Below are 24223 nucleotides of genomic sequence, written 5' to 3' on the forward strand. Positions count from 1 at the left end.
AGGGGATGGTATTAAAGGAGTGAGAAAAGAGATGGACAAAAGGGGTGGAGCAAATTGACATAGAGGGGGGGGGGGAGGGAGAGGAGTAGATGGCCTAACAGGAGAATGGGATAAATACATACCAGCGCAACGGCAGGTAGTCGGCTAGTTGCTTTATAAGTAACTGTTTATCTGCGGGTAACACCGTGGGCGCACCTAGTTCAGCGGTATTCTTTTGTTTTGCGTTCTGAATGTATCCCATTCACAGTTCGAGTCGCTAACCTCTACGCTACCCCTTCCAGTCTGTCACGTCGTCGAAGCTGAGGTAGAAGTAATGTCGTCCACCGCAGAAGGACTTGTCCCGTTGTCCTCCCTCCACAAGGCGTCATATACGCAGCGACCCGGAGAAAGGGCTCTAATATTCCAGCAGTGCGCTACTGGTTGCGCTGCGCAGTAGCCTCGCGTGGCTCGGTGTGGCCGGGGCGGATGCGCGGACGGTCCAGCAAAACAACAGCAGGCAACAGAGCAGGCAGAGCGCGAAAGGCGGTCAGTTACATAAGGAGGCTGCGGCGCCGTGGCGCGTGACGGTCGGCCCGCGGGCGGCGAGGCCCACAGACCCAGTCAGTCGGCGCCTGGCCAGCCATGCCGCTGCAGACGCGCTGGCCCGAGGGCGCCGAAGAGGAGGAGGAGGGGCTGGCGCCGCTGGAGCACAAGGGGCTGTGCGTGGCCGCCGGCGCGCGCCCGCGCAGCCTCTACCTGCCGGGGGACGGCTCGCTCGAGGATATATTAGCCTCCGGGCAGTGCGCGCGCCAGTCGCTCGACGACTACACCGGCGTCCGCGCCGTGATGGAGGAACTGTACAGCTACCCCAGGAACCACCACCCCTACCACCGCGCAGAGGCGACGACCGGCGGCGCGAGCAGCGACAGCGACTCGCCACCCGGCGTCGAGGACTCCGATCACCGGAAACTCGGCACCGTGGCCGGCTTCTCCACCTGCTTCGCCGTCGGCAGTCTGTCAGACCCGACAGTGCGCGAGGTCTATCGTGCTGCTGCTCACCCCGGAAGAATCGCAGATGTGTCCGAATACACTCGACCAGCTACTGCCGACTACCGAGAGGCCTACGGCTACAACCTGTACGAGTCGCTGCAGTTTATAGACAAGGACCAGTCGTGGAAAGAAGCTCACGCGTACCCGGCTATAGCCGACGGCCGACGTGGGCCTCACTGCTACCTAGACGCGGCCGTGCAGACTTCCGACGAAGAGGGTTCCGTGCCGTCGGATGACTCGCGCAACCGATCGGACCAATCTTCTTCGAACGGGTCGAACCAGTCACTGGACTTCCCGGAAAACGATCACTCCGGCGACGGTGCTCCTCACGCGCTACGTCCGTGGTTTCCCGACAACCCGATGATGAGCATAATACACGAGGAAGAGGGCGAGTCCAACGAAAATCTCAGTTCAGATTCGAGTCACAGGTCGCACAGTTCTGTCGAAGTACCGGTGGGCGAAAAGCGGGAGACGGTGAAGCATGAGTCCGCTGCGCTGTACGAAGAAGTGAAAAGTCCTCCAATTTACGAGAACAACATGCAATCTGAAACTCCAAACGACGAGAAGAGGTACCCACTACCGCTGGATAAGCTCACATCAACAGGAGATGAGCAAGCTGCCTCCAACGGCCGATACTTCTGCCTGGTGTCCACGCCACCTCCACAGGAACCAGGTAAGGAGTGTCAGTCATGTTCCATCAAGAAATTACGCGCTGTACTTCGAAACATTTTTGAGTGTGTTTTGCCGAGAGCCCAGTAAACGGCGAACTGAAAAAGCAAAAGAGTTACGGTATTTCATAGTTTTGTTCTCTTAAATGATCATTACAGACATGGCAGTGGTAGGTCTACTTGAAGTATTGACTGCTTTCCCTGCATTGTTGTGTCATCGCAAAGTAGCGATTTTTTTTAAAGAGACAATTACGACGGTGTGCTGGCAGGTAGTCCTTGTTTCCGAATTTTTAAAGGTCAAAACTCTGAAAGCTTTTTAAGAAAAACAAACGTTGTTACCATTCTACATCTTTATTCTTCACGTCTACATTTATTTCTCAACGTAGTTACCATGGTAACGAATATAATTCTCCCAACGCGAGGGCAGCTTTTTGATACCCTCACTGTAAAATGTTTGATTTCTTTGACGGAGCGACAACCTGCTCGCACTGCTTCATCACTATCAAAGTGAACTCCACAAAGATGTTCTTTAAGTTTTGGGAACAAATAAAAATCGGATGGTGCCAAGTCGGCACTTTCCGGAGGATGATCGATGACAATGAACCAAAGGTGTCGGATTGTTGCAGACGTTGCATCGCTCGTGTGTGGTCTGGCATTATCATGCTGAAGAACAGGATGGTCCATGCATGGACGAACGTTTTCTGTGGTTAGAAACTCAATTGCAGCACGCTGTTTCTCAAGCGCCGACATAGTTATGCTACACACCGTCATGTTGCACGCTACGATTCGGAGCCATCTAGCGGTAGAGGACTGCTGTAGAAGATTAATAACGCTTGTTTTATTTAAAGAGTTTTTATGTAAAAGATTCGATGGCGTTACTTTTCAGCGTACCCTCGTGCGTTGTCACACAGAAGATGGGCTAATACGTTCAGCTACATATATTGACACTGGTTACGACGCCATGCTATAGTCTCTTTTTCTTTGTTACGATCTAGTTAAGTTTCGTGCATCCTCGGTTTCGAAAAAGAAGGAACGTGACTATGGTTTTATTCAAGTGATCAAGCGTTCAGTTATTAAAAAGTTAAACCATGTTTCTCCTATATCATAAATTCATATTTTCAGATTTCGTCGATACAACTAACAGTGGTGTTTTACCTTGTGTGATGCATATTAGTCTGTACACACATCTTCAGTACCGTACAAATATCATATTAGTCTGCGAGCTTTTTTTGTTGTTGGTTTATCTAAAGCAGTTAGTTTTCCTTTTTTAGATTCTTTAGATTTGGTTTCGTTTCGATTTTGTTAAGCTTTTCTCACCTGTTGGTTACATATAGCTGGCAATGTCATCTGTTTACTCATACTTTCCCGTCACCACTATAATTCTACGTGACTCTTTTGCCATTGCTTCCTTGCAAGGAAGGAATGATAGGTTACCTCCTCACAGTTGTCTAGGCCGCTACACGAAAGCGACGGAGGAAGTCGGCCACTTATTTTTAGGAGGAATCGCCCTCATTAAATTTTCAATGGTGTAAGGAAATTATGCTCAACCTATACGAGAGTAGTCGAACCGTATTTGAAACGAATTTCAACGGAATACGAATTTACTGTTTCAACCATTATTATTTGTGCTGTCAAGTAGCACCAACCATTTAGCGGGTTGTTAGCAGACATAGTTCAAGCACAAGATCAATCAAAACAAGAGGCCGGTGGGTTGAAAGAATTATCAAACCAGCAATAAACCTACGAAAGTATAAGAGATTTTATTTGTCAGTCCGGGATCGCTAGTTTCGTATTCATAATATTCTTGTTGGATGTGTTGCTTAGTAGAAAGATTAGGCTTCTAGATGGAGTTTTAGAAGTCGGAAAGAGATCGGTAATCCCAAAGCGGTAAATACAAACAGTTTTTGACACAGTGGTCGCGGTTCTCCTTCCGACATAAAATGTGTAACTTTTGTAGAAAGTACAAAAAGAGGGACAAGGTGATAAGAGAGAAACACTCCTTGGTAAAAAAAGACTACCAAGTGTTCCCAAGTTTTTGACGAAATACATAGCAATGAAAATTCTGACAAACAGATTATTTTACGAAAGAAACAGTTTGGATTTCTAAGCAAACAACGAAATGGTAAAATTCTTAGGTCTGGAAAATTTTACTCCAATGACACGGGACTTTTATGGTAACAAGAAACAACTGTTGATCGTTGAATCGACAGAAATTGGACAACTAAAATAATGGAAAGCAAAATGCGGATAGAAATCGAACTGTAGGCCATCACAATCCCTTAGACTGCGTGCTGTCTCAGTAACAATGCCCTGGATTTCATATCGCAGAGGCAGATTAGTACACACTGTATCATCTTGCGGTGAAATTTCATTCTCATTGCCGCAGTATTTCATTTATTGAACGACAACATATTTTTCCCTACCGAATCGAAGTCGCTTACCTGACTTTCGAATATTTTAGCAAACTTTTATCTCTAATGCACTGTAAGTTAAATGAATGAAACAAAAACTTCCAGTCTGTCAATTCCGTTTCTAGAAATAACATTGAGTTGCATTTCCTTGTGTGGAAATATTTCATTAAGGGTTGATGTTACTTCTTGCTTCATTACAGAGGATATTGGAGCTCAGATTATAGCATTTCTCCGTGGCTAGATCTACGAGTTCACTTTAGAATATTCTTATCACTCAGATGGACCGTTGTCCTTTTCAAATTTGCTACTTCTAACGTTACAGATCATTCTAAATCTGGCTTTACATTGTGTCTGCTGTTCTATTATGGATGTACAAGAGTATTTCTCTGTTTTGTGCGAAGACACAGTTTCATAATATACTAACTTACTCTTCTAAGGCAGTGACTAAGCATTTCTAAAAGCCCGAAATATCATTTTTATCATCTATCACGCAAGCAAGATAGTGTGAAGTTCTGTTTATACTTCAAGATAACTTTCTCTGCGAGGTTACACTATTCACCTAAGGTAACAAAAGACCAGCGTACTGAAACATTGCTGTCATAAGCCAATGTATCTGCGTGACGTCAAGAGAGAAGTTAATCTCCTTCGTAGGCACACTTTTGTCTCGTGTTCGACATTCTCTTGACCTAGGACGAACATTTCCTGAGCGCAAAGCTCTGAAGTGATTCTTCGTAGCGTATTAAATGCTGCAGAAGCCGATGCATGCGTCGGTTCTGCATCAAAGAATTTGAGTAGCCTCCCTCGTTCACCAGGACTTCACGAACTTAGCCGACACTCTGCGCCCTTCTTACAACTTGACTGCAAGTAGCACTGAGAATTTATGGGTGAAATGTACCGCACCTTCATAAGTTTGAATCACACACTTATCCGAAGAATGGAGTACTCATTTCCGGGGGCGCAATGATTACTACACAGAACTTCTATTTTGCAGAACACCTGTTCAATTCTCCGTCTAATCATGTAGAATTGGGGTTACCGTGCTTGTCCTAGATCGCTGAAGGCAAGTTCCGGAATGGTTCCTTTGAAATGGATGTCCTTCCTCATCTTTATTCTATTACAACTAATGCTCCGTTTCTAACGGTCACGTTGTCTGCGTGGTGTTTAACTTTAATTTTCGATTCTTTCCTACTGGCAGCAAAACTCTTGTTTGTTGAGAAATCTTGGCGATTATTAACCATGGTTGCTCACATTTTTAAACATTACCCCTTTCCAGAGCAGTCTTAGCTTGATTAAAAATAGGACCCACGCTGGAATTGTGCTGAAACTGTCGCAAAGAGGCGTTCCACCCACACACGAACTGGACGAGAGCCCCGCACCCGGTGGTGATTTGTGGGAAGCACGCGTGGATCTACTGTATTTAGGTGAAACACACAGGTGTTTGCGTATTGCAGAATACCATTTACATTTGTGAGCAAGATTTACTACCACAATGATTAAAATGCCCAAAACTAAAACGATAAACGTCTGTTGCTTACTCAAGTAAATTACTTAGGGACTTCAGAAAGTAAGTTGCACATGTTGTCCCAGGCTAAGACCCTTTTGCAAAGAGAATGTCGTAATGCCAGAAGAGAATAGGCCTACATATTCTGTGTTTCGTGCAGACACAGCTGTGCTGCGTTATGAATAATGAATAACAAGTGGTTTACAGTACGGGAGTGAAATGGCATGGCAACTGGAAGCGTACTCCAAAGATGAAGTACGCGGGACAGTACGATTTTTCCGAGCAAAATGTCTGAATAGCGCACAGATTCACTTTGTAGCGGTGCGTGGACCAAATACAGTGTCGGTTTAACCCGTAGTGAATGGTCATTTGAGCAAGGCAGCATAGAAGTGAGCGATGCTAATCGGGAGGGAAGGCCATTGTCACCGACCGCAGACGGCAATGTCCAGATAAGCAGCACGCTGAAAGAAAATCGTGGGGGGGGGGGGGCTTTAAGAGATTTTCAGACGCTGAGAACGTTCACATAGCGGTTGTCGAATGGGACTGTAACCAATGAGTGGATTTCTATCGTCAAGGTACATGGTTTCGACCGCAGATTACAGAGACTTGGCGACTATGATGAAAAACGTGTGATGTATCTGCGTCACTTCGTAGTGTAATGCAGTGTTAAAAAAAAGTTGGTTGGCTTGCCATAATACAGTAATGTGTAACTTACCTAATGAAGTCCGCTCATATATCTTGAGCAACAGTAATTTTCGAAGAATTTTCTTATTAAAAAGAAGTGAAATAAAAATGTGTCAAATGGAGGGTAATATCAAATACTTGGCCAATATTTAATAGTCGGTTAAAAAATAATAAATAAACTACATTTGGTAAAAAAAGATTTAATGAGGCTTAGACAATACACTACTCATAGTACCATGTAATTTTGGTGTTTAGTAAGCCAACCCTGTCTCTTTCATCTGCAAATACCAAAAATATAGTCTTCCTTCATTGTGCCAGTAAAATCGGAATGGGCCTACAGAGAGCAAGCCAAACAGAGCACACAGATATCTCGTCGTTCGAAAAATTCTCCGTCGCAGAAGAGATATTCGGCATAGTTGTCTCACAGTGCAATAGACGATACGATGTGCAAACATCAGAATGGAATGACTCATCACTACCTCTTCAGTCATCCCCCGAAATAAATTGTAATTTATTAAAGAGTTTTATTCCTTCTTTTGTTGAGAGGTTTCTGATTTCTTCCGTTTTAGATTGTAGCCGTTAGAATCCTTGGTGCCTTCGGGTTACTTAGCTCTTAGCCCGATTTCTAATTTGACTCTTCATGGACAACAGATCGGTATAGATGACGTCCCACCTGGACAGCTTCTTTTTCAGCGACAGTTATTGAAAGTGGAATCAAAGTTTTCAGTGCATAAGGAGCGGGCGCATAAGAACAATTAGAAGAAAGAAGAACAGTTGCTTCAGATCTCTTAGATGTTCCATGTAACCCAACATGCTAACTTGTAAAAATGTAAGTTCTGTTGATAAAGAGAAAGTTCCTAGCTAAAAAGTGGCCTCTGCATAATAAACTAATACTCTCTGAATGCGCATTGCACTTAATTATGGGATATAGGTTCCACCTTGTATGCAAAACATTGTTTCTTCTTGTTACCCAAACATATTTCAGTACCTCTGTGCCATCCTCAGTGGGTTTTGTTTATTGGACAACTGTAAAAATGAACAGATTTTAGGTTGTAACTGATCCAACAGAATGATGACTAAGGACAGTTTTTGTTCGTTTTTATTCTTACCTTGAATTACATTATATGGTTTTGCAGGACTATCTGTATGAGTCCTGCACTAATAGCTTATCATCTACAAATCAAAAGATGTATATGTGAATTTTATCAGTGAGTTAACCTAAGCCTTGATATTTTAATAAACGTGATTTCGGTGTGGTAACATGTTTTGTGTACTTATCTGTTATTACTCAAATTTTTTGTGGCTGATCCTTCTTCTTTCTCGTTCAGAGGGCACTGCACACTCATATTACACGTACTTTACGTATTTTCAGTTTTGCAATCGTTTTTCCACTTCGCAAAACACTGTGTACACGATGTTGTTGTGTGTCCTAACCCAGCCAGCGTTCATTTGTACCAATCTGTTATAAAAGATCAGTAATTAAGAATTTATATTTGTAGTTTAAACAGGAATTATTTGTGTGATATGTAATTATAAATAAGAAGTCGTGCGTGTTTCATAAAAATGACAATTACACATGTGTTAATTAGGATATATTTGATGAATTTTACAGTAGGTGTAACGGATATAAGCGAAGATATTTTTATGTATGGTACCTTAATATGTACAAATATCAGTGTGTCGGTATTCCTCTGCATCGAACAGTCTTCTCAGAAACACGTCATAAACTTCATGACATGATGTTTTCTGCATGGCCATAACTGCACCACTAAGTAAACCATGCCTATCAGTATGGAGTAATGGTTTTACTTCCAAGTGTCCACACTTCAGCATCTGACCTGCTGCCTAGGGAAAAATAAGCGTTAATGTCATGCTCTTGCCACAAGTGTTTGGAGATATTAAATAAACTAAAAAGTATGACTTTCAATATCTATAATTACTAGTTTGCAAATGAGATAGATACTGATGTATGTTGTGTAGTGCACTGTCCTCATTCACCAATAAAAATATCGGCACTTACTCCTGTCACCCTGTACTTAAATGACATGGGTTTTCGAACTGAAGGAAAAATAATGACTGAAACGAGACTCGAACCAACAATCCAGTGACTACCAGTCTCGAGCGCTACTGATTTTTTTTGTTTTTTGTGTAATATGCATCATGAAAATACTAGTATAACATGGACCTTTGTTCAAAAATTTGCATTTGCCAGGAATAGAACCCAGACCCTCTACATGGCAGCCGATCACTTTGCCACCTTTCTTTCTCTCTCTCTCTTTCATTTTGTTCGTTGTTGATCGTTGTGTTTGGTCGTTGCTGACGTCACATGACATGCGTTAGAGTTCGTTTGTTGATCCTTTCACTCAGTTTTTTTTATTACAGAGGCCAACCAGGTCTCTAACCGAACACGCTGAGCTACCGTGCCGACGTACCACCCAGCCACGCTACCTGTCGAAATATCAAACTTACCATTGGGCGTTTAAGTCGCCCTAAAAACTTCAAAGTCGATTTTCTCGAGGATTTTTGAGAGGTTCATCGAACTACTTTGTGATATTGATATTTGAGTTCTGATCTTCACATACCGTAAATACACTGTGTAACGGATATGAGTACAAATATTTCTACTGGTGACTGAAGACTGTGTACTGAACAATATTACTTCAGCATTTACGTCATCTGAGACTAATAATTATAACTTTATAAGTCGTTTGTTTTTAGGTTGGTTAGTAGCTTCAAGTAAATATGGCAACGACAACCCATCAACGCTTATTCTCCCCTGGGCATCAGGTTACGTGTTTAAGTGTGCACACGTTGATGCAAATCGATTAGTCTATACTGACAGATGTAGTCCATTTTGTGGTGCAGTTACGACTGTGCAGAAAACATCGGGTAGCAAACTGAGACTTGTATGGGGAAGACTGTTCTACTCAGATGAGTATGCATATTAAGGTACGACGTATAAAAATATATACACTTATACCCGTTACAACCTGTATAAAAATATTACAAAAATCCGATGTGGACTCCTTGTGAGTGCCAATCTCGATGCCCACTTTGTTCTTTGATGTTATTTTGTTTTTCAGAGCTCGTACTGATCTTCTCTGAAACGCACATTCTCTTAGCGGGCTCCTTGTGAGTGCCAGTCTCGATGCCCTCTTTGTCTTTTGATGTTCTTTTGTTTTTCAGAGCTCGTACTGATCTCTGAAACGCACATTCTCTTAGCGTTTACTAGCTATAGCGGCTGTGGTGGCCAGCGACGTTTTAGAGTGCCGGTTCAAACTGTTTGAAACTGAAACCTCCATTCCAATTTATTTCGATGTACTCCGTAACTAAGCTGTCCAAGAAACTTGGCTTTTGCACCATACTGGTGTCCCCCTATTTTTTTGTGGATTGTAGCGTCTACAAATGTCCGATTCACATCCTAGCTCGCTTGTAAAAAGTTCGTTTTGACGTGCGCCCGCGCAGAGGCGTCACGTCTCATGTTGTACTTTGTCCCTAAAACCGGCTTTCTGTTGTCTGTAAAAGGGGTAGATAATTTTCTAAAACCGACAATCTGGTGTCTGTACAAGCTGTAGATAATTAACTTTCTGTTATTTGTATTTTACCCTTGCTACCTTCAGAATTTCACCGTATTTTCCAGTCAACATTGTCAAACGCTTTCTCTACATCTATAAATGCAATAAACGTAAGGTTGCCTTTCTTCAGTCTACTAAGTTATGTCGAAGGGTCAGTATGACATGGCGTGTTCCTACATTTCTCCGGATTCTCCGGAGCGCAAACGGATTTTTCCCCAAGGTCCTACTTGTTTTTCTACCCTTCTGCAAATAATTCATAACAGTATTTTGCAGTAATGACTTATTAAACTAACGGTTCGGTAATATTCACACCTGACAGCACCTGTCTTGTTTATAGGACTTACTACATTCTTCTTGAAATTCGGGGGTATTTCGTCCGTCTGATGTATCTTGCGTAAAAGCTGGAATAGTTTTACCGTGGCTGGCTCTATCAAGGGTCTCAATAATTCTGAGGTAATGTCGTCTACTCCAAAGAACTTGTTTCCACTCAGATCTTTTGGAGCTCTGCAGTATCGTATCTCCCGTCTCATCTTCATTTACTTTCGCTTTTCCTTGTCTAATATTATCTTCAATTTGTATCCCTTATACAGACTATCTATACAGACTACCTAAGTATACGGACCACCACTCATCTATTCATTCTTTCGTTAATACTGTTTTGCCATTTGAGATCTTAATATACGCAGATGCTTCTCTTTCTTCCAAAAGTCTCACTGATTTCCCTGAACTTTGCATCTGTCTTTTTCCCTAGTCATGCATGTTTCTACATCCTTACATTTCTCTTTTCGTCAGTCCTCAGTTTGTCACGTTGCAGTTCCTGTAATTCTGATTTTTAGGCTCTGTATCCCTTTTTGCCTACTTCATTTGCTGGGATTTTATATTGTCTCGTTTCATCTATTAGACTCAATATCTCTTGCTTTATCCAAGGAATTCTCCTTATCTTTTGGCTATTTCAGCTTCTGCTGCCTTCACTATCGCATCTTTCAAGGCTTCCCATTCATCTTTTATTGTGTTCTTTACCCCTGTTTCAGTCAATCGGTGCCTAATACTCCGTTAGAAACTCTCAACAACCTCAACGTATTCGGGACCAGTCTTCTTAATTTTCTAATTTTCCGCAGTTTCTTCAGTTTTAGTCTGTAGCTCATAGCCAATAAGTAATAGCCAGAGTCCACGTCTGACCCTGGAAATGTTTTGAAGTTTAAAATCTGGTTCTGAAATCTTTGTGTTACTATTATGTAAAATATTTAAAATCTTCCTCTGCCTCCAAGTCTCTTTCACGTATACCACATTCTTTCATGAGACTTAAACCAGAAATGATTAAATTGTGCTCGTTGCAGAATTCGACCAGGCGACTTCACCTCTCATTCCTTTCTGCCAGTCGGTGTCTTCCCACTATTTTTCCTTGTCATCATTTTCTTCTTACTGAGTTCCATAGGGTGCCCCCGTCATGAAACCATACAATGGTGCTTCATGTCCCCGGAAAAAATAACGTCTGTAGCTTTCCCTTTTTTTCACTCGTTTGCAAGGCCATGTTGACTAATAAAAGTTACAAGGCCAGAATAATCAATCATCCAGACCAAGGAACCTGTAGTAACTGGGAAGGATCTGACCCCTCTTCGACAGTCTACTCCGACTTCTAGAATGTTATTCTTTATTGGTTGTTCTATCTTTTTCTCGTTGTCACTTCTTGGCAGTCCTTTGCCACACTTTAGACCGGAGGATTAGTCCAGAATATTTAGCTGATGGTGAAATCATTATGACACACACCTGTCCTTGGATATACATTACATGCTTTTAATGCAAAGTTTTCCATTGATTTCTCCTCATTCCGTTGATCACTGCTTATTCTGCCGCCTTTTAGGGCTAGTTTCCTACCCCAAGGACATGGGGATGTCCCGCACCTCTGTCTGTTCCTCCACCCTCCTTGAAAAGGCCGTCATCAGAGCGAAGGTGACACATTACACCAAAAGTCTGCTGCTGCCATTGCCGATGGCTTTATTCACAAATTAAGCAATGACTGATATCGAACCCAGGACCCAAACCGTTTTTATTACGAGTGAAAGACACTACCCTTAGACCCTAGAGAAGATATTGGCTGAAAATGAGAAAATCCATTGAGATAAGCGACTTTGAGAAAGGGCAGATTATTATCACCCAGAGCCTGTGCGCGAGTATTTCGAAAAAGATGAAGCTGGTCGAATGTTCACGTCTCTACTGTCGTGAGCATTTACGAAAATAGGGATATGACAGTGAAACTACCACTAGGCGCTAAACGTTTGGGGCTTGCCTGCTCTATAAAGGAGAATACATGGTGATCTGTGGCATATCTGCCGAAAAAGCGCAGTGCTGGTAGACTCCCAAGTGTTTCGGAGCGCACCGTTCATCATACATTGTTGAACGTGGAGCTCCGCAGTAGACTACCCCTACGTGTTCACATGTTGGACCAACGACATCGTCGATTACGACTGCAGTGGGCTCGGGACCAACGGGATTCGACGGTCGATCAATGGAAACATGTCGGCTCTTGGGGTGAACCATATTTTTGTTACACTAGGTCGATGGTCGCCTCCACAGACGCCATCATCGAGATGAACGGCGGCTCGAAACGTGCAGCGCAGCGCGCCACGGACGAAAGCCGGTGGGAGCAGTATTATGCTGCGGGAGACATTCTCCTGCGCTTGCACGGGGCCTGTGGTAGAAATTAAAGAGACGCTGACTTAACCACCTGCATCCGTTCATCCTTGATGTCTTCCCCGACGGTGATACCATCTTTCAGCAGTATTACTGCCCGTGTCTTGAAGCCGGAACCGTGTTACAGTGGTTTGCGAAGCAATACAGTGAATTCGTGTTGATGTTCCGGCGATTAAATTCAAATGATGTAAATGCCACGGAACCCATCTGGGTCGTTATCACACGCCACCGCAGCGCACTCAAATTAGCGGTCGGCTATTTATGAGAATTACATAACCTGTGTGTAGATACCTAATGCCACATACCTCCACAAACCTACCAACAAACTGTCCGATCCCCGATACGCGGAATCGGTGATGTATTTCGTTCCAAAGACGGACAAACATGCTATTAAGCTGGCTCGTCAGTGTATGTATATAGATAATGACAATAATTTCGTTTGGCTCAATGACCTGGCGCACTTCAACGACTTGCGAGTCACTAACTCATCCCAGTTAACCAACCGGGGAACGGAGGCCTGCAGCTTAACGTGGAATCCGAATCAGGTATTGTATCTGGAGACTTATCGCATCGTTAAGAGGTGAAAGCGAGATTGAAACGAAGTTTGAAAAACCCACGGTCCGACTGGGATTCGATCCCACGCTCTATCGGATGCCAGGCACACCCTTTACCTCTGGACCATCAGACCCGAAATATATATACACAGTTCATCTGTAACAGGGATGCGGCCCATCCCTTTAGCCTTCGTTCTCGTAAAGTGACAAACATTGTGCCAAACGTCACAGCAATTGTACAATAAGTGGAGTGTCATGTCACAAAATAATTGTCTAAATAACGTTTCCGTAATATAAATGTTTGTAACTTCATTTGTTAAATAAAGTAAATATTTGTGAAACAAATAATGTGAACTATTTCTTTCTTTCTTCCTTTCTCTGTTTCTTGCGGCCCTTACATAGCCACAGTGAGGGGTTTGTGACCCGCAGCACTAGAAAGTCTGTACACCCTGACCTATAGGTTCTGATGAGTGAGTTTGCAAGTTCCAAAATATGTGACATACTCGTATATGGTTGTATAAATGGCTCTGAGCACTATGGGACTCAACTTCTCAGGTCATCAGTCCCCTAGAACTTAGAACTACTTAAACCTAACTAACCTAAGGACATCATACACATCCATGCCCGAGGCAGGATTCGAACCTGCGACCGTAGCGGTCGCGCGGTTCCAGACTGTAGCGCCTAGAACCGCTCGGCCACTATGGTCGTATATTTTGATTGCTTTGACTTAGAAGCTGAAATTATTTACTCTACCAAGGAACCATAACCCTCGGAGTTTGACATGAATTTCAAATTCACACCTCTTCCTCTCCCTGGGATAAAGTGTTAACCGTCGGACAGAATGACAAACAGACATCCGAACAACAAAGTGGTCCTAGACGGTTCAGTCACCTAAATGTGACCACCGCGTATGTTCGACGTCAATGTGCAGTAACCACTCACAGACGGCAGGTGACAGCATTATGGTTTTAGGGTTTTAGGGCGGCAGGTACAGCGTTAGCAGTTCAGGGTATACAGGGTATAACAAAAACGTGCGGCGAAAATTGCAGGACACATTCCTCGCACGTAAACGAATCAATTATGCCATGTGCAAATAGGTCAGGAAACGTTTTGTTTCCACGTTAGATCTCATTTTCTCCAACTCATTAATCACGGGAAATTACGCTCGTAAATTTTCACGATCGGCGTATGTAGGCAGACGTCAATCCTCACGCAAGCGTTGAAGCAAGTCATCAACAAAAATTATCTGTCAGTGCTTGGGCCGGCATTGTTGGTGACGGTCTGGTAGGGGCTCACTTATCTTACACCCAGATTCAACGGACAAAATTTTCATAATTTCGTCGAGAATGTTCTACCTGAGCTGTTAGCAGATGTGCCTCTAGCTGTGCAACGAAACATGTACGGTACTTCATGCACGATACAACATCTCCTCATTTTAGTGTTAATATCCGGCGGCTTCTAAATATCAGACACGGTGACAGATGGATAGGTAGACATGGACCAATTGCCTGATCTACACGCTGTCTGCAGCTAAACCCACTGGACATTTATGTCTGGGGGAATTTGAAAGCTTTTGTGTATGGAACCTCAGTACAAGATTCCAAGAAGTTTCAGGTCTCAGCACTAGATGTTCAGAGTCTCCGTGACCGTACCATGTATGGCTACGAAATCATACGCAGTACCCCAGGCATATATCAGCACGTCCTGGATTGACGACGACCTCAGGTTGATGCATGTATCAATACCCACGGATGGCGTATTCAAACCTCCTGTGCAAAAGAGGTGCTTGTGGCAGGCTGATGCGTTCTGATCGTATGTGCTCCCAGAGAGTACGGAGTTGGAGAAAATGAGTTGTAACATGGAATCAAAGCGTTTCCAGACCCATATACATTTAACATAATTTGTTCGTCTACGTATGAGGAATGTGTCGTGCAGTTTGTGCCCTACGTTTTTGTTCCACCTTGTGTCAGGGGACGCGGAAAACAGCGCAGTCTTTGTCTTAATACAGAAGCGGAGCAGATTTATTTGAAGTCTAAAAGGGCATGTTCATTGGCTTTCCGGCCAAGGGTAGAGGCATTTCCGAAATAGCTATGTTTGTAAACTGTTCGTGTGCCGACGTGTTTAAAGTACACTGTGTATGGCAAAATGACGCTATCCAAAACCGGCGCCTTGGCCACTGTGGTGCACCAAGGGCAACAGATAAGGGATGAACGACGGCTGCGAATGTTGTAGGGGCGAATAAGTGAAACTGTTGAGCAATTGGCGGCCCACATGAATCAACGGGCGACCGTCAGTGTCTCCTCAATGACCGTTCAGCGAACGTTGCTGCGTATGGTTCTCCACAATAGGCGCCTAGTTCGTGCATCCATTCTGACTGCTGTTCGTCGGCGACGAAGGCTGGAATTAGCACAGCAATGCAACAGTACGTCTACTGAAGGCAACAAATGGCCTTTCCGTATGAATCACGCTTCGGAAGGTGACCGTTGGTGCGTACGTCGTGAAATACGAGTTTACGGAGTATCGGAGCAGACCTGCGATTGGGATCAAGACTTTCTCACAGGTAGAACTCAACACGTCGCTCTTAACGGAACTAAATCGACAGATGTAAAGGTAATATCCGGAGTACCACGGGGAAGTGTGATTGGACCGTCGCTGTTTGCATTTAGAGGGTGTTTCAAAATGAATATATGGGTTTTACGGCTTTGTAGCGCATGTTACATTCACCTTTCAATTATGAATAATACATCAAATGAAAGAGAAACACAAACAGTTTTTCTTAGAATTATTCAGTGTGAACACCGATCACACATCGAGTCGATAGGCGAGTTGTTCCGAAACCTTGATCAATTGTCAGGAGTAACTTTTGCAATAACACTGTTTCTAAAGTCGGTTGGATCAGCTGGCATCAGAGGCACATACACATGATTGCGTCAGATCGTGTATGAACGTGGAGGTCATGCATAAAACGCTGTGTCAACCGACCCCTTGCACCCAGTCCACGGGTCGGATACAACGTCGTTTAACCAGTCGCGTACTGAGTTATGCCAGTGAGACGGCGCACCATCTTGCTCCCAGATAAAGATGTGTTGTTCAGCTTCTTCCCATTGAGACATGGGCCATAGCTGTAGCACATCAAGATAAGAAACATCAGTTACAGTTGATTCACCGAAAAAGAAAGGCCCATAAACTTTCCGCGGAGATATTTCTTGGGTTTAAGCGTGAAAAACTCGCAATCGTTCAACTCGTTTTTCAGTCACTCTTTGTCATTCCATACTCTTCCCCTTGCGCAAGAGTATAGAAACAAAACAGTTTGAGTTGCTCTTCCATTTGCCGCTCGCGGTTAGCCGAGCGGTATTAGGCGCTGCAGTCATGGACTGTGCGGCTGGTCCCGGCGGAGGTTCGAGTCCTCCCTCGGGCATGGGTGTGTGTGTTTGTCCTTAGGATGATTTAGGTTAAGTAGTGTGTAAGCTTAGGGACTGATGACCTTAGCAGTTAAGTCCCATAAGATTTCACACACATTTGAACATTTGCTCTTTCATTTGGTGTATTATTTACAATTGGAAGTTGAACGTAATAAATGCTACAACGCCTTAAAACCGGTATGTTCATTTTGAAACACCCTGTATATAAATGATGTAGTAGAAGGCATCGGATGCTCGTTAAGACTGTTCGCAGATGATGTAGTTGTCTATACCAAATTAACAACTCCAGAACACAATAAGAATTTGCAGACCGACCTGCAGAGAATTAATGAATGGTGCAGACTCTGGCAGTTGACTCTGAACGTAAATAAATGTAAAATATTGTGCATACATAGGAAAACAAATCCACTACTGTACAGCTACAGTACTGATGAGAAACAACTGGGAGTAACTATCCAGAGCTACCTTATGTGGAATGACCATATAAAACAGATTGTCGGAAAAGCAGACACCAGACTCAGATTCATCGGAAGAATCTTAAGGAAATGTAATTCATCCACGAAAGAAGTGGCTTATAAAGCGCTTGTTCGCCCGATTCTTGAGTGTTGTTCACCTGTCTGGGATTCCTATCAGGTAGGACTGATAGAGGAGACACAGAATATCCAACGAAGAGCGGTGCATTTCGTCACTGGATCGATTAGCTGACGATAGAGCGTTACGGAGATGCTAAACAAACTCCACTGGCAGACGTTACAAGAGAGGCGTTGTGCATCACAGAGAGATTTACTATTGAAATTTCGGGACAGCACTTCTCCGGAGGAATCGGACAACATATTACTTCCCCCTCACATACATATCGAGTATTGACCACGAGGAGAAAATGCGAGAAATTAGACCCAATACAGAGGCTTACCGACAATCATTCTTCCCGCGCACTATTCGCGAGTGGAACAGGGTTGGAGGCATCAGGTACCGCAAGTACCCTCCGCCACTCATCATTAGGTGGCTTGAGGAGTATGATGTACACTCATGCTCATAAATAAAGCATAATGCTGATACATGATGAAACAACGCTCTGGTGGGCAGTTTGCTGGTTTAAATCACCTCGGGGTATGATCATGCGGTGCATTTGACTTGCGGTCGTCGCACTGTGGCGCTGGCAGTAGTCCACATACGCAAAGGTGTGTTGGTGCATGTCAGAGTACGGTGCAGCGAGTAAGTGTGCAGACGTTTTCAGACGTTCTAATGATCACTGTGTGTTGAAAATGGCTCAAAGAACACATACTGATGACGTTATGAGGGGTAGAATACTAGGGTGACTGGAGGCTGATCAAACACAACAGGTCGTAGCATGGGCCCTCCGTGTGCCACAAAGTGTGATCCCAAGATTATGGAAACCATTCAAGCAGGCAGGAAACGTGTCCAGGCGTTACGGTACGGGACGTCTACAGTGTACAACACCACAAGAATACCGATATTTCAACATCAGTGCCTGCTGACGGCCACGGAGTACTGCAGGTAGCCTACTCCGGTTTTTACTGCAGCCACAGGAACAGTTGTTTCCAGACACACAGTCTACAGACGACTGAACAGACATAGCTTATTCGCCCGGAGACCTGCAAGGTGCATTCCACTGACCCCTGATCACAGGAGATCCCGTAAAGCCTGGTGTCAAGAACACAGTACATGGTCACTGGAACAGTGGTCCCAGATTATGTTCACGGACGAGTCCAGGTATAGTCTGAACAGTGATTCTCGCCGGGTTTTCATTTGGCGTGAACCAGGAACCAGATACCAACCCCTTAATGTCCTTGAAAGAGACCTGTATGGGGTCGTGGGTTGATGGTGTGGGGTGGGATTATGATTGGTGCACGTACCCCCCTGCATGTCTTTGACAGAGAAACTGTAATAGGTCAGGTGTAATGGCTCTGAGCACTATGGGACTTAACATCTGTGGTCATAAGTCCCCTAGAACTTAGAACTACTTAAACCTAACCAACCTAAGGACATCACACACATACATGCCCGAGGCAGGATTCGAACCTGCGACCGTAGCGGTCACGCAGGGTCAGGTGTATCAGGACGCCATTTTGCACCAGTATGTCCGCCTTTTGAGGGGTGCAATGGGTCCCATCTTCCTCCTGATGGAGGATAACGCACGCCCCCACCCAGCTGCCATCGTGGAGGAGTACCTTGAAACAGAAGATGTCAGTCGAATGGAGTGGCCTGCCTGTTCTCCAGACCTAAATCCCACCGAGCACGTCTGGGATGCTCGCGATTAACGTATGACTGCACGTCTTCAAACCCGTACGACTCTTCAGGAGCTCCGACAGGCACTGGTGCAAGAATTGGAGACTATACTCCAGCAGCTACTCGACCACCTGATCCAGAGTATGCCAACCCGTTGTGCGGGCTGTGTACGTGTGCATGGTGATCATATTCCATACTGATGTCGGGGTCCATGAGCAGGAAACAGTGGCGTTTTGTAGCACATGTTTCGGGACGGTTTTCTCAACTTATCACCAATACCATGGAATTACAGATCTGTGTCGTGTGTGTTCCCTATGAAGCCTATGCTATTAGTGCCAGTTTTGTGTAGTGCCACGTTGTGTAGCACCACATTCTGCAATTATCCTTAATTTATGAGCATGAGTGTAGATGATATAGATGTATATGAAACGTCTGAAAGCGAACACCCTGCAACAATCGTCATAAAGGTCCAGACTGGACGATGGAGAGGTATGGTCTGTAGAATTTTTTCCCTGAGTGATCTCATCATTCTGAAAAGCACAGTGGATCAAAACAAGTATGCATCTATCCTTGTAGACCACATCGACCCCTACATTCAGTTCGTTTTTACTCGGCTCGATGGCATCCACCAGCAGGACAATGCAAACTCACAGTGTACCTACTTGTTTCAAAGAGCACCAGGATGAGTTTACCGTACTCCTTCGGCGACCAAACTCCCCGGATGTAAACCCATTCGAAAAACTGTTGGACCATCTTGATCGGGCTGTGCGCGCCATGTATTCTCAACCGAGAAACCTAGCACACCTGGCCGCAGCACTGGTGTCCCTATGGCTCCACATCTCTGTCAGTACCTTGCTGCGGCCTGCGCTGCAGAAGGTGGTTATTCAGGCTTCTGACAAGTGGCCACATTAATATGACTGGACGGTGTGCAAGAGTTTCGTTTCTACCGACTGTGGTAAGGAACCATGAAAACAGCCCTCGTATCTTGGCGTAGACAGAGGCAGCTCCCTGCTGGTGGACAAAGGTGTCCCATTCGCGGCTACCCAGCGTAGTGACTGCTGAGGAAGAGCGGAGGCGCCCCAGAGCGGAGCAAAGTGTTGCAACCGGCGCTGAGTGCCGCGCCGCGCACCGACCGCACTTCCTGCACGCGTCCTGTCCTGACACTCTCACCTAGCAGAGCTAACGCTTCCCGTCGGCGCATGTTATTCTGGCACGGCTTCAGGGAAAATGTGGTTCCCCACACAGGCAGTACGAGGTCTACCGCGTGTGCGTCTCGAAACGTAGCATAGTGCAAACGTCCGACAGTGGAAAATGAGATACACTACAGGCAATTAAAATTGCTACACCAAGAAGATATGCAGATGATAAATGGGTATTCATTGCACAAATATATTATACTAGAACTGACATGTGATTACATTTTCACGCAATTTGGGTGCATAGATCCTGAGAAATCAGTACCCAGAACAACCACCTCTCGCCGTAATAAGGGCCTTGATACGCCTGGGCATTGAGTCAAACAGAGCTTGGATGGCGTGTACAGTTCATCAAGAGTAGTGACCGGCGCATTGTGACGAGCCAGTTGCTTGGACACCATTGACCAGACGTTTTCAGTTGGTGAGAGATCTGGAGAATGTGCTGGCCAGGGCAGCAGTCGAACATTTTCTGTATCCAGAAAGGCCCGTACAGGACCTGCAACATGCGATAGTGCATTATCCTGCTGAAATATAGGGTTTCGCAGGGATCGAATGAAGTGTAGAGCCACGGGTCGTAACACATCAGATCCACTGATTAAAGTGCCGTCAATGCGAACAAGAGGTGACCGAGATGTGTAACCAATGGCACCCCATAACATCACGCCGGGTGATACACCAGTATGGCGATGACGAATACACGCTTCCTTGGGGAAGATCAGTTTGGATTCCGTAGAAATATTGGAACACGTGAGGCAATACTGACCTTACGACTTATCTTAGAAGAAAGATTTAGGAAAGGCAAACTTACGTTTCTAGCGTTGGTAGACTTAGAGAAAGCTTTTGACAATGTTGACTGGAATACCCTCTTTCAAATACAAAAGGTGGCAGGGGTAAAATACAGGGAGCTAAAGGCTATTTACAATTTGTACAGAAACCAGACGGCAGTTATAAGTGTCGATGGACATTAAAGGGAAGCATTAGTTGGGAAGGGAGTGAGACAGGGTTGTAGCCTCTCCCCGATCTTATTCAATCTGTATATTGAGCAAGCAGTAAAGGAAACAGCCGGCCGAAGTGGCCGTGCGGTTAAAGGCGCTGCAGTCTGGAACCGCAAGACCGCTACGGTCGCAGGTTCGAATCCTGCCTCGGGCATGGATGTTTGTGATGTCCTTAGGTTAGTTAGGTTTAAGTAGTTCTAAGTTCTAGGGGACTAATGACCTCCGCAGTTGAGTCCCATAGTGCTCAGAGCCATTTGAACCATTTGTGTAAAGGAAACAAAAGAAAAATTCGGAGTAGGTATTAAAATCCATGGAGAAGAAATAAAAACTTTGAGGTTCGCCGATGACATTGTAATTCTGTCAGAGACAGCAAAGGACTTGGAAGAGCAGTTGAACGGAATTGACAGTGTCTTGAAAGGAGGATATAAGATGAACATCAACAAAAGCAAAACGAGGATAATGGAATGTGGCCGAACTAAGTCGGGGGGGAGCAAAATAACTGATGACGGTCGAAGTAGAGAGGATGTAAAATGTAGACTGGCAATGGCAAGGAAAGCGTTTCTGAAGAGAAATTTGTTAACATCGAGTATAGATTTAAGTGTCAGGAAGTCTTTTCTGAAAGTATTTGTATTTAGTGTAGCCATGTATGGAAGTGAAACATGGAGGATAAATAGTTTGGACAAGAAAAGAATCGAAGCTTTCGAAATGTGGTGCTACAGAAGAATGCTGAAGATTAGATGGGTAAATCACATAACTAATGGGGAGGTATTGAATAGAATTGGGGAGAAGAGGAGTTTATGACACAACGTGACAGGAAGAAGGAACCGGTTGGTAGGACATGTTCTGAGGCATCAAGGGATCACAAATTTAGCATTGGAGGGCAGCTTGGAGGGTAAAAATCGTAGAGGGAGATCAAGTGATGAATACACTAAGCAGATTCAGAAGGATGTAGGTTGCAGTAGGTACTGGGAGATGAAGAAGCTTGCACAGGATAGAGTAGCATGGAGAGCTGCATCAAACCAGTCTCAGGACCGAAGACCACAACAACAACAATGTGCGTTAACCGCGATGTTGCCAAACACGGATGCGACCATCATGATGCTGTAAACAGAACCTGGATTCATCGGAAAAAATGATTTTTTGCCATTCGTGCACCCAGGTTCGTCGCTGAGTACACCATCGCAGGCGCTCCTGTCTGTGATGCAGCGTCAAGGGTAACTACAGCCATGGTCTCCGAGCTGATAGTCCATGCTGCTGAAACGTCGTAGAACTGTTCGTGCAGATTGTCGTCGTCTTGCAAACGTCCCCATCTGTTGACTCAGGGATCGAGACGTGGCTGCACGATCTGTTACAGCCATGCGGTTAAGATGCCTGTCATCTCGACTGCTAGTGATACGAGGCCGTTGGGATCCAGCACGGCGTTCCGTATTACCCTCCTGAACCCACCGATTACATATTCTGCTAACAGTCATTGGATCTCGACCAACGCGAGCAGCAATGTCGCGATACGATAAACCGCAATCGCGATAGGCTAAAATCCGACCTTTATCAAAGTCGGAAACGTGATGGTACGCATTTCTCCTCCTTACTCGAGGCATCACAACAACGTTTCACCAGGCAACGCCGGTCAACTGCTGTTTGTGTATGAGAAATCGGTTGGAAACTTTCCTCATGGCAGCACGTTGTAGGTGACGCACCGGCGAAAAACTTGTGTGAATGCTCTGAAAAGCTAATCATTTGCATATCACAGCATCTTCTTCCTGTCGGTTAAATTTCGCGTCTGTAGCACGTCATTTTCGTGGTGTAGCAATTTTAATGGCCAGTACTGCATAAACAGAGTATACCGATCTTCTCACGCAAATGAAGTTTTATTCGCTAATTGACATTGTGCAATTAGTTATTCGTCGGCAGGAAGCCATGGGAATATTACCTCTTGCACGTTTAGTTCATCTTTACTTTTCTACAAATTCTACTAGTTTCTACAACTTTTCCGAAGATTACAAAGTTCTGGTCGTTCTGTCCCGAAGACCATACATAACACAGACTGCTTATGACGTCATTTTACTGAAACCAACATCTAAGTCACGTGACACGGGCACGAAGCCGAGCATGTCATTACGCTTTTATAGCGCACAATTTATGCCATTTTTGTTACAGATCAAATGTTATGTTTTTTCCAGATGCATAAGCAAACACCTTCACGTAAGCACAGTTAAGTCTTGAAACTTCCTGGCAGATTAAAACTGTGAGCCCGACCGAGACTCGAACTCGGGACCTTTGCCTTTCGCGGGCAAGTGCTCTACCAACTGAGCTACCGAAGCACGACTCACGCCTGGTACTCACAGCTTTACTTCTGCCAGTACCTCGTCTCCTACCTTCCAAACTTTACAGAAGCTCTCCTGCGAACCTCGCAGAACTAGCACTCCTGAAAGAAAGGATATTGCGGAGACATGGCTTAGCCACAGCCTGGGGGATGTTTCCAGAATGAGATTTTCACTCTGCAGTGGAGTGTGCGCTGATATGAAACTTCCTGGCAGATTAAAACTGTGAGCCCGACCGAGACTCGGGAGCTTTGCCTTTCGCGGGCAAGTGCTCTACCAACTGAGCTACCGAAGCACGACTCACGCCCGGTACTCACAGCTTTAGGAGACGAGGTACTGGCAGAAGTAAAGCTGTGAGTACCGCGCTCCAATTGGTCGTGGGATTACCCTGTTGCCGTTTGTCAGTTGACGGACAGCGCTATGGTTGTCGGTTCACACATACAAACGTCCCTCGCCCCGTCACTGCCCCACCGTCATACGCTCACGTATCCAATAGGCCTTGCTGTTTGTCTCGACCCAATGTCAGAGGCATTCACACGTAGGCTCCGCTTCGGAGCACACACACTTTACCTGTGATTTAGTCATACAGTAAGCATGGCGGCACAGTATCCGTTTGAAGAACAACGAGATATGGTTTTTGTTTAAGGACCAGCCGACGGTAATGCGCATGAAGCTCGACGGTTGTACGAGGAACTGTACCCAGGGTAAAGCCACCCACGCCCGCAAACGTTTACAGCAATTCACCGGCGACTTGGCGAAACAGGCTCGTTAGCGGGACATCATGATGACGATGGAAAACCTCGAACACGACGGGATGCTGCATTTGAAAAGACTGTTCTCGAGCACTTCGAGGAAGCACCTACAACAAGTACTCGGGTAGTTGGACATGGGGGTCAGTCATCGGAGGTTTTGAGGGTCAGCACCCT

At 44.9% G+C, this 24223-nt stretch overlaps 1 protein-coding gene across 1 annotated transcript in view; it reads left to right on the top strand.

Annotated features, from left to right (window-relative positions):
• The first annotated feature begins 621 nt into the window (after window positions 1-621).
• The window catches only part of LOC126242367 (heat shock 70 kDa protein 12A-like), a 225077-nt gene continuing 201475 nt past the window's right edge, over window positions 622-24223 (top strand). The window contains exon 1 of the mRNA XM_049948085.1: window positions 622-1702. Within this exon, the coding sequence (XP_049804042.1) occupies window positions 622-1702 (1081 nt within the window). The remainder of the gene's footprint in view (window positions 1703-24223) is intronic.

This window comes from Schistocerca nitens, chromosome 1, assembly GCF_023898315.1.
Source record: "Schistocerca nitens isolate TAMUIC-IGC-003100 chromosome 1, iqSchNite1.1, whole genome shotgun sequence".
Classification (NCBI taxonomy): Eukaryota; Metazoa; Arthropoda; class Insecta; order Orthoptera; family Acrididae; genus Schistocerca; species Schistocerca nitens.